The sequence below is a fragment of the Chrysochloris asiatica genome, unplaced genomic scaffold (genome assembly GCF_000296735.1).
Source record: "Chrysochloris asiatica unplaced genomic scaffold, ChrAsi1.0 scaffold00097, whole genome shotgun sequence".
NCBI lineage: Eukaryota > Metazoa > Chordata > Mammalia > Afrosoricida > Chrysochloridae > Chrysochloris > Chrysochloris asiatica.
Genome location: NW_006408615.1, coordinates 5,926,342 through 5,938,134, shown reverse-complemented (window position 1 = coordinate 5,938,134; position 11,793 = coordinate 5,926,342). Strand labels below are relative to the sequence as shown.

Genomic DNA, 11,793 nt, shown 5'->3' with positions numbered 1-11,793 from the left:
AGGATTGGAGGACGACTTACTATAAACCTGTGATATGTATATGAGACAACCTTGCTTGCTGAAAGAGAAGAAGGCTTAAAATACTTACTGATGAAGACCAAAGACCACAACCTTTGGTATGAGTTGAAACTCAATGTGAAAACAAAACTTCTCACCACTGGACTAATAAACAACATTAAGATAAATGGAAAAAAAGACTGAAGTTGTCAAAGTCTTCATTTTTCTCAGATCAACCATCAACACCCATGGAAGCAGTAGTCAAAAAATCAAACTACATATTGCATTAAGCAGATCTGCTGCCTAAGACCTCTTTAAAGTGTTCAAGAGCAAACATGTCAGTTTGAGGACTATGGTGCACCTGCCCCAAGCCATGATATTTTCAGTAATCTCATATGCATGGGAAAGCTGGACAGTGAATAAGGAAGAGCATAGAATTGATGTCTTTGGGTTAGTGTTGGAGGAGAATATTAAAAGTACCAAAAGAGCAAAATCTATGTTGGAAGAAGTACAGCTAGAATGCTCCTTGGAAGCCAGGATGGCCAGACTTCGTCTCTCATACTTTAGAAATATTATCAGGAGGGACCAGTCCTTGGAGAAAGACATCATGTTTGGTAAAGTGGAAGGTCAGCAAAAAAGAGGAAGACCCTCAATGAGATGGAATGGCTCAGTGTAGCAAGGGTTGTGAGGTTGGTGTAGGACCAGGCAGTGTTGTGTTCTGTCGTGCATGAGATCGCTACAAGTTGGTATCGACTGGACGATACCTAGCAACAATAAAAACACTGCTTACTTATATAATAAATAAATTGGTTGAAGAGCTGAAACTGCAGAATTCCCAATCATTGCTGTAGATACTCCACTGGGGCATTAACAGTCTACTCCTAAAGCGTGGGCTGAGCATAGGGACTTCCTTCGAAAGAGGGCAGTGTGGAACAAGTGACAAAGGGTAGCTTCCTCAAGGAGAAAGCTGACAAACACCTCAGCCAAGTGATCAAGATCAGTATCAATAGCATTAAGTCATTAATATTGTGTTATCTATAATATAGGAGTCCTGGTGTGGCACTGCAGGTTAATGCGCTGGACTGAAAGCTCGGTTTAAACTGCAAAGTTGGTGATTCAAGCTCACCAGCCACTTCTCAGAAGCCGTATACAGAGTCGTGATGCGTCGGAACCGATTCAACAGCATTTAACACCAATAACAATATATGATGGATCACAGCGGCTCCACACCATAAGCACAGAACTGTGAACCACAGGTCCACGGTTTGAGTCCACCAGCCACTCCATGTGAGAAAAATGAGGCTTTCTGATCCCAGGAAGACTTAAAGCCTCAGAAACCCTACACAGGGTTGCTGTGAATCAGAACTGATTTGACAGCACTTAACAACAATCATGTATGTTGGTACCCTTGGTATAATGTGATGAGAATGGCACTTTACCTCTGTGGTCCTTGTGCCCAAACCCCATGTTGTTGTTAAGTGCTGTCGAGCCAGTTCCGACTCACAGCAACTCTGTATAGGGTTTCTGAAGAGCAGCTGGTGGGTCTGAAACGCTGACCTTGTGGTTTACAATCCAGTGCTAATCCCATAGCATGAGAAAATCATCAGCTACATCCCGATTGAGGGACATTATAAAAAATGTCTGAGCAGTACTCCCCAGAGCTGTCACAGTCACCACAAAGAAAGCTGAAGAAAGGGTTACAATCAAGAGGAGCCGAAGGAGATGTGATAGCTGAATGGAGTGCGGTCTCCTGGGTCAAACAAAGGACACTGAGGGAAATGTAAGAAAATTAGAATAAAGTATGGACTTTGGTAAGCAATAACATGTAAATAGGGGAAACATAGGAGGGAAAACTGGGTGTCAGACATATGGAAATTGCCTCTACAATCTTTCAGGAAATCTAACACAGTAAACTAAAAAGCTTACTACAAAATCAACTCTCAAAGTGTTACTTAAATTTTTAATTTTCTATCAGATAATCTACATAACAGCCAACTACTAATACCTATGTTTAAAAACTCACTTTAATTCTTTTTCCGTTTGTTGTACTTGTCTAGTTAACATTCCGTGTTCCCTCTTCTTGGCTTTAACTACATCTTCCTGATGAGAAAGTGACTCTTTTGTGACACCCAACTCCCTATTCGAGTGCTCTAACTCAATGCTCAGAAAACGAATTTTTCTCTCATTATGATATAGTTGGAAGAGCTGCAGTTGTATCTTGTTCATTTTCAGTTCATCAAGAAGACTCTGGTAACGGTCTGCCTATAAAACAGTATAATTCAACAGTAGTTAACAAAGAAAACATTTGTTTGAAAACTTTTTATTATACATGGAATGAAGGTTTACAGAGCAGATCATTGATTTTGCATTCAGTTCATACATCTCAATTCTCTCAACATAACATCATTCACCCCATTGCCTCCCTGTGGTTCCTGTTTCTACTTCTCTTGCTTTCCTAGCCCTTCCAGATTTTGCCCTTGGGTCAACGCTGCCTTTTTCATCTCAGCTGCTTGATGATGCTAAAGTGGGTGTGCCTCACTAGTATTACAGTATCCCGTATGCTGTTGATGTGCCAATGAGTTGGTTCTGACCCTAGTTAGCCTGTATAGGGTTTCCAAGAAGTGGTTGATGAGCTTGAGCCGCCAAAGGATCAAACCGACTTACAGTCCAGCACATTAACCCATAATACCACTTCAGGACTTCATACAGGTAGTCAGGAACTATCTGTAGAGTCAGACTCATAGCGACCCTGAATAAGGTTTCCAAGGCTCTCATGTTTATGGGAGTAGAAAGCCTCATCTTTCTCCCTCGGAACGGCTGGTAGGTTCAAACTGTTGACCTTGAGGTGATCAGCCCTATTCGTAACTACTAAGCTACCAGAGCTCCTTACAGACCTAATTTCTTGGCTAAAAATTGAGCCCATAAGTCTAGTGACTCACTCTCTCAAGGTGTTTTATTTTTGCCCTGTGGCGCTATGGACCTCTGGTGTGGTGCTGTGGACTAATGCGCTGGACTGCAAATTTGGTTTGAACGGCAAGGTTGGTGGTTGAAGCTCACCAGATCAACCCTATACAGGGTTGCTATGGGTTGTAACCAACTCGATGGCACTTAACAACAAACGTGGCGCTATGAAGTCCTGGGTTATGTGGTGTTATGAAGTGGATTAGGTGAACTGCAAAGTCAATCTGAACTGCAAGGTCAGATGTTCAAGTTCACCAGCCACTCCTCAGAAACCCTATACAGACGGGGTTGCAGTGGGTCAGAATTGACTCAACGACACTTAACAACAAAACATTAATAAGGAGTCCTGGTGTGGCGCTGCGGGTTAATGTGCTAGACTGCAAAGTTGGTTTGAACAGCAATGTCAGTGGGGGTCTCTGAGAGTCAGAACCAACTCGAGGGTACTTAACATTTAAACTGACGTTTCACAAATGCAACTATTATCTCAACAAATGGTACTGAATGAAGCACTTCTAAAAGACATTGGTAAGGAAAGGACTTTGCTCATATACTCGGCAGTCTGTTGCCATGACATTGCTACCCTTGATCCTGGCCCCAATTCTTGTTATGATCGGTGAGTTTGGTAAGTCCATTAACATTTCTGGCATCACTTTCCTCACTTGTAAACTGAGGAACATCATCTGACTTGGAGGGTACCTAGCAGCTTTAAAATTCCATGATTCCAGGTAAAATTCCTGCTTCAGGATGTATCTTTCAGCTAATAGAATTACTTAAGTTCCATATCGTATATAGACATATTGTCCGGAGGAAACAGTTGCTGGAGAGAAAGGTCATGCTGGGTAAGGTGGAGGGTCAGAGAAAAAGAGGAAGACCCCCAGCGAGATGGATTGGCCAGGTAGCATCATTGATGGACTCAAGTGTGGCAGCGGTAGTGAGGTTGGCCCAGGATCGGACATTGTTTCGTTCTGCTGTGCATGGGGTCACTATGAGTCGGTGCCGACTCGATGGCACCTGACGACAACATCACCATATCATGTATGGGAAGGAAGAATTGCCTGGTTGTGCTATTAAAGGGAAGGCTGCCTTTAGAAAGCCTCTCCTCGTCAGTGATGTGCTCCAAGTCACAGCAAGCAGATGCCAGGAGGCAGTAAAAATGCTTTAGGAAGGTGGACGGTTCTAGCTCTCCTTGTACTGTTTGTTGTTGTTATTGCTAAGTGCCATCAAGTCGGTTCTGACTTATAGTGACCCTGCATAGGGTTTCTGAGGAGTGTTCAAACAGACCTTGAAGTTGAGTGCTTATCCTACAGTGCCACACCAGGACTACTTGTACTGTTTAGAGTTCTGCAATTCTCCATTTTCAGTAAGCTGTCTCCATGTTATTAATACCATAGCCTGACACCACTGACAAAACAAAGGACATGCATACTTTATGCTGCCCAGAGTCCTGGTGAGACTCTGTGGGTTAATGTGCTGGACTGCAAAGTCGTTTGAATTGCAAGGTCAGCAGCTCAAGCTCACCAGTCACTCTGCAGAAACCCTATACAGGGTTCCTATGGGTCAGAACTGTGCTGATGGCACTTCACTACAACAACTATATACAGCAGTGCCTGCTCCACAAGCTGGGAATAGTGGACAAGGCAGTCAGGGTCCCTTCTCTTTTAAAGCTTATAGTCTGGTGTGTGTGTGTGTGTGTGTGTGTGTCTGGGGGGGGGGTGTTCTCATGTAGCAATGTAAAACAGGCACTGTACTGCTAGCCACAAGGTTAGCTGCTCCTTGGAAACGCTATATAGGGTTGCTATGAGCTAGAATCGATTAAACAACACTTCATGACAGCATTCTGGTGGGAGGAGCTGGACATTAAGCAAGCAGACAAAGATCATTTCATACAGCAACACGTGCTACAAAAGGAAACAAAAGAGGGTGGCATGATAGCATGAGGGAAAGGAGTTAGGTTAGATTGGGGGCTGGACTACAAAGGCCTATCTGAGGTGAAGGCTTTTGAATCAAAATTTGATTCAGTCACACACAAATCCGGCACATAGGGACTGAGGCAGAGGGAATAGCCAAAACCAAAGCCCCTCCACCACCACTGCCCACCGCCTTTTCAGTGAGTTGACATGTGCACTGACTCAAAGGAAAGTAGAACTGCTCGGCATGAGTACAGATCAAGGCAGTAGCACTACACTGTACTAGTCTAGGGAGTCATCGCATTCTGTACTGCCACACCCATGGGGATAAAGGTAGCTGCACTGAAGAATGGACTCCACGAAACAGTAAAGCCATTAGGTGCGTTTAAGCTGGACCTTTACATACGTGTCTTTTGAGTAATGTAGGAAGTATGCATAAAGTACTTTTGCAGCCTACTTAGATATGATGGATGGGTGTCTTCAGGGAAAGCACTTGCATGGCCGAGTTGAGCTGCTAGCTGAACAGTCACTTTTCTTAATTGGTTAATGTTGTTAACTGCTGTCAAGTCGGTTACGACTCATAGAGACCCTGTTTAGGGTTTCTGAGGAGCAACTGGTGGATGTGAACTGCTGACCTTGTGGTTCACAGTATAGTACTGATCCTACACACCAGGAGCCCACTTTTATTAACCCACATAAGCATTTCTTTGAATTCCTCAACCATTTTTAAAAGTGAGAAGTGGTCCAGATCCAAATTCAAGATTATTTTTAGTTGAGAAAATTGGACACCTGTACAGTTCAGGCAGTCCTGCCTCTGGGAGAAGAATAAGCTAAATGTGGGAAATAGCAAACAAATTCTCGTTAATGAATGCTGGGTCTTTTTATTATATATTACACGCGGAAGCTTCTTGGACGGAGACGTTTTTGCATCCCATAGCCGCTCGGTTACTTCATCGCGACCTTACCTCTTCTTTCTCTAATTTTGCCTGTTTGCGCTCAGCAGCTACATTCTTTTTCTTATTAAAATTGAACTGTGCATCCTCTTCAGCTTTCTGTAACTTTTTCTTTTTTTCGTCATATTCTCCTATAAACTGTCCTGAAGTGCTGATTTCTTCAAAAAACTGGGTTATTTCTTTTGGCTTTTTCACTGAAATTGACTCCACGGTTCCCTTTAAAAACAGTAAGGTTGTAGACCAACATTTTCAATATAGCACAGCAATTCTTTTCCCAAAGTACGATTGAAAGGACTACTACAGCTACTTACCTGAAAAACTAGACAGTTCCTCGCTTTGACTACTATACCTATCTTCTCCAACTCCGCTAAGTAGACAGTTCGACTCACAGGCTTATCATCAAAACGAAATTCTGAGCCTTCCCCTAAAAGAATAGACTGCTGTAGGAATTACAAGTAGTAGACACAGCACAACCATCACGGGCTTCATAGAATTGGTTTTTGTATATGAAATGGTCAGTTATGTATTTAATCAGTCTGCACAATATTGTGTTGATGATAGTGCGCTTGGGTTTTTTTTGGTTACTACTGCATGGCAGGGAGCATTCTATGGCAGTTAAAGCAAACAAAAGTCTCTGATCTCAAGGCGTGTACATCCGAGTGAAGACACACAAACAGAGATATGTGAGTAAACGTTGTTGTTGCTGCATGTCGCCAAGTCAATTCCAACACATAGCGACCTTATGTAGGTGTTCCGAGGAGTGCCTGGTAGATCTGAACACCCGACCTTGTGGTTAGCAGTCCAGTGCTGATTCTGCAGCACCACCCTGGGACTCCATGTGAGCAAACAGTGTGTGAGAAAGTGGTAAGTACTAAGGAGCAAACCCCAGCTGGGAAGGGGTGATGGAAGTCTCTGTGTAGAGGACAGGAGCTGTCATTTGAAGTAGGAGTCGCTACTCAGATGGAAACTTGTGAGGCAAGGACTTCAGAAAGCAAGAAAGTTAGCCAGTGAGCTATCTGGGTAATAAAGTGAAGAAACATTTAAATTATACATAAATTTACAAGTATACTTCTAGAATTTTCTGACTGGATTTAGGGGAGGTGGAGTCCTGGTGTAGTGCTGTAGAATAAGCACTGGACTAAAAGGTCAGTTTGAAGCACAAGGTTGGTGGTTCAAATCCACCAGCTGCTCCTCAGAAACCCTACACAGGATCACTATGCGTTGGATCCGACCCGAGGGCACTTAACAACAACAAGGTAGTATGTATACCTTAGAGAAGTTCTAAGTAGACCAGAATGAAAACAACAAAACCAAAAACCATTGAGCCTACTTACAGAGGTTCTGCATACTCCTGGCATAGACAGAAAAATAAATACACACCTTTCAATTTTATTAACGAAACAGGGATTTTATGACTAAATTTATAGAATAGAATTCCAAATATCTCATTCAAGCTGCTTTTAATGGTAGGAAAATTGTCTATACAAGCCAAATCATGCATCCTGGTGTGGCACTGTGGGTTAATGTGCCAGACTGCAAAACTGTTTGAACTGCAAGGTTGGCAGTTCAAGCTCACCAGCTGCTCCTCGGAAACCCTGTATAGAGTCACTATGGGTCGGAATCGACTCGACAGCACTTAACAACTACAAGCAAACATAGTACAAACAACTTCATGAAAGACTTCTCTGACTTGGTGGCACAGTGGGTTAAGTATTGTGCTGCTAATCAAAAGTTGTCAGCATTTCAAACCCACCAGCTGTCCTCAGGCAAATGATGAGGTGATGAGGTTGTGTGTTCCCATAAAGATTTAGTCTTAGACACCTATGGAGCAGTTAGTTCTATTATGTCTTATAGTATTGTTGTTGTTGTTAAGTGCCATCGAGTCAGTTCCGACCTATAATGACCCTGTTTCCAAGGAGCAGCTGGTGAGCTCGAACTACCGACCTTGTAATTCAAACGGCTTTGCAGTCTGGTGAATTAAAAGCACCACACCAGGACTCCTTATAGTATAGGGTCACCAAAAATTGGAATGATCTGGACGGCAGTTGGTTTCCGTCTTTGTTTTTCAGAAAAGTTCCCTCATTCATATTAATCAGATATATAGAAATAAAAACACTACTTAAGGACAGACATATTTATACAGCTATGTCTGCAGAAGGAGGTGTTCTAGTTGAGAAACCCTGTCTAACCAATAAGGGAACAAAATCTCCATTTCACTATGCCATAAAATATGCATATCATTCAAAGAAAAGTCAAGTCATCCACCGCTTGAAAAAGTAAATGACTCATAAGCAAAACTCTACACAAAAATACCTCGAATAATTCTTGTAAATGTTTTCTCCTCTCCACTCTTCTCCACATACACAATTGTGACACTTGCAAAAGAAGAGATCGGCTTTCCAATATGTGCTCCATGAATAAGTTCTTGAATATTTCTTACTCTTAAATTAGCTGTTTTTTCTCCCATTACAAAACTAAGTGCATCCATGACATTAGATTTTCCTGTCAAAGAAAAGATAGAAAGGGGGAAAGAAAAGGTCAATTCTTAATGACAAAAATCCTCACCCAGAGGCCAAGAAACCAGGTCACCAATGGAAGTGAAATGTAGTCTCAATGGTCTTGTCAATCTCCAAAGTACACGTGGCTGAACAATTTTATGTAGACCACTATGGCAAAGAACAAAGTGGTCCAAATTTAAGAATCTAAATCCCAGATTTCCTTTGTTAGGTATATTACCAAGGCGTATCACTTACCCTAACTTCTCTAAAGTTCCATTATATCTATTTCATAAACATAGAAATTACCACCTAAAGTATTGGTACCAAGATTTTCCCAAGGGCTAAAATAAGGCTGCTAAATATAACCCAGTTAGTATGAGAAGTGTTACTAGGCTTAAGACTGCTGCTATCCTTTGAAATGCTTGCTCACCAGATTGACTGGTATTTGGGAATTTGATCTCATGAGTTCCTCCCATTCCTTATTAAGAGTATCTCACTGGGCCTTAATTGCTTATGCAAACAATATGATAACATACTGAACACTTGCTTGATTTCTGAGGTCTGGAATTTTTATAAGAGTTAGGTAGAGGGTGCCTACATGAGCAGCCCACAATAAGAATATAGATACTGAGTCCCTAATAAGCTTCCTTGGTAGACAACATTCTACACGTGCTGTCACAATTAAAAATAGGAGGAATCTAGCACATGGTATGTGACCATAATGGGAAATGACTCTTAGCACCTTGTTTCCCAGGATTTCACTCCAATTGCCTTTTTCCTTTGTTGTCTCTAGTCTTTCACTGTAATGAATCATAACTATGAGTACAATCTATGCTGAGTCCTGGGAGTCCTCTTAGCTAATCCTGAACCTAGATGGCAAATTGATGTAGTATTTCCCTCATTTCAAGTTTCATAAACAGTATTATTTGGCCTTCTATTACAATGAGGTGTTATTATCTTATATCCTCTACCTTTAAGAAAGAACTGTCTTCTACAAATCACCTTGTTTTAGTACTTAATATATATGCAGCAGTAGGCAAATTTGCTGTACAAGACCTTTTTAAAGTGTTGAAGAGCAAAGATGTCAGCTTGAGAACTAAGGTGTGCCTGACCCAAGTCATGGTATTTACAATAACCTCACATGCATGTGAAAGCTGGACAGTGAATAAGGAAGACCATAGAAGAACTGATGCTTTTGAGTTATGGTGAAGGAGAATATTGAAAGTGCCATGGGCTGCCAAAAGAACCAACAGATCTGTGCTGGAAGAAGTGCAGCCAGAGGGCTCCTTGGAGGACAGAATGGCCAAACTTCGTCTCATATTTCAGACATATTGTCAGGAGGGACCAGTCGCTGGAGAAGGATACCATGTTTGGTAGGGTGGAGGGTCAGAGAAAAAGAGGAAGACCTCCAGCGAGATGGATTGGCAAAGTGGCAGCATCAATGGGTTCAAGCGTGGCATTAATTGTGAGGTTAGCCCAGGACATGGCAGTGTTTCGTTCTGTTGTGCATAGGGTTGCTATGAGTTGGTACTGACTCAATGGCACCTAACAACAACAACACATATGCAGCAACAATTGGCTAGAGGGGGGCAGTATTTGGCTGTTAATAGAAATGTTCTAACCCACCAGCTGTTCCACATGAGAAAAACGTGGTCGTCTGCTACTGTAAATATTGTTTTTGTTAAGTGCCATTGAGTTTGCTCTGACTCATAGCAACCCTGTATAGGGTTTCCGAGGAGTAGCTGGTAGGTTTGAACTCCTGACCTTGCAGTCAAGTGCTTATCCTACAGCGCCACACCAGGAGTCAGCCCATCCATAATGATTACAGTCTCAGAAACTCTAGGAGGCAGTTCTACCTTGTCCTATAGAGTGGCTGTGAGATGAAATCCACTCCCCAGCAAAGGGTTTGCTCAGGTAACTACTTACTGAATCTAACTGAATGGAAAACATGAAGGTTAAGCTGAAAACTGAACATTTTCTTCCACCCACAAAAATCAAAATTAGATTTACTAAAGACAAGCAAATGAAAATATTATCAAGTTTTGGCCAGCGGTGAAGATTTTCTACAAGCAAATGAGAACATGTCAGGTTTTGATGGGTGATGGCAAGAGGATATTATTACAAATAAAGTCACCAAGTAAATAAATTGAAGTATAACAGGAAAAATACCCACTGGCTTTAACATTATCTGAATGTGGAAGCAATTTTGTGAGATTTAAAAAATGCTCTACTAACAAGAGTTCAAATAAATAGAAGTGTCATCCACTAAAATGGCCAGGGAAGAACACCATATTGAATTGTGTGAGATACAATAGGTTACCTTATCAGGTGACTAAATACATGGTCAGCATCCAGAATACAACCATGAGGCTGTCTGCTCCCGTAAAGACTGAGTCTCAGAAACCCAAGGGGGGCTGTTCTAGAGACTCTGCCCTGTAGGTCTGCTTGGAGCTGACACCTACCAGATAGCAGTGGGGCTGGTTTGTGTAGCAAAAAGAATGTGGACAGCCAAAATTCAGTGAATCGATAAACACAAACTTTCTGTTTGGGGGACATGGTATTGAAGGCAATGATGAAATAATCTACCTTTGACTTTCCATGATTTCAAATCTCAGGGTTACCTTTCTTAGTCATTCTCAAGAGACCAGGGGCTGTGGATCCAGAGAGGGACAGCAAGGAGAATTTGTGAAGGCAGTGTTACAATAATTTTAAGATATTTCTTAAAGCCTAATAACTATTTAAAAACGAAGAAAAGTAGTAAGATTGTCTTTTCAGTTTGGCATCAGGGTTTTTTTTTTTTCTTTAAAGGGTCAAGATGCCTCAAGCAGAATCTTGAACTGTTATGTTAGGGGTAACTAATTCCTGCAGTTCAAGTATTCTGGGCAGACAGATACTCCTAAACAGCTGTAGATTACTGAGCCACCGTTATGTGATCACTGTCACATCAACACCAGTGACGGGATTTCCTGAGGACCAGGTGATGAAGGTAAATTAGGGGACTCGGATCCCATCACAGGGCAGCCAGGAGCCTGGCCAGATTTGGATTCCCAACACTGGCAAGGCCCCTCTGCCCTCAGTACCTGAGCTTCCGGATTAGAAATCAGGGTGAGTAGTGCTTGTGGGGTTGTGAGAGCTAACCACAGAGAATGGTGGCGGGAGGCCACAGGGCCATGAAGACTAGAGTCCCCGGGAGGAGACCAAGGAGCACTGAGTCTCCAGAGCATCTGCTCCCCAGAAGCTTCTGGTGACAGAAGAGGCCATGGTCACCAAGCTTCTGGTGACAGGAGATGCCTGCAGGCAGGGGTCCGGGTCTATGAAAGGTTAAAGCTGGGCCCTGGTGGGGGGTGGGGGCAGTGGCAGCCAGACAGGGAGCTTTGGGGGGTTCTGAGAGGTATAGGAGAAGGGATCTGTGGAGGCCTGAGAGGTACAGGGAGGAATGTATGGGGATTCATAGGGTGCGTGGAGGGATCTGCGGGG

The 11,793-nt window shown here is 42.6% G+C and overlaps 1 protein-coding gene across 1 annotated transcript in view; it reads right to left on the bottom strand.

Moving 5' to 3' along the window:
• Nucleotides 1-11,793, bottom strand: part of SMC1B (structural maintenance of chromosomes 1B) — an 87,098-nt gene that overhangs the window by 73,963 nt on the left and 1,342 nt on the right. Inside the window, exons 2-6 of the mRNA XM_006866895.1 lie at nucleotides 8,132-8,320; nucleotides 6,130-6,242; nucleotides 5,831-6,034; nucleotides 2,021-2,259; nucleotides 1,609-1,747 (exon numbers count right to left, since the gene is read on the bottom strand). Of these exons, the coding sequence (XP_006866957.1) occupies nucleotides 1,609-1,747; nucleotides 2,021-2,259; nucleotides 5,831-6,034; nucleotides 6,130-6,242; nucleotides 8,132-8,320 (884 nt within the window). The remainder of the gene's footprint in view (nucleotides 1-1,608; nucleotides 1,748-2,020; nucleotides 2,260-5,830; nucleotides 6,035-6,129; nucleotides 6,243-8,131; nucleotides 8,321-11,793) is intronic.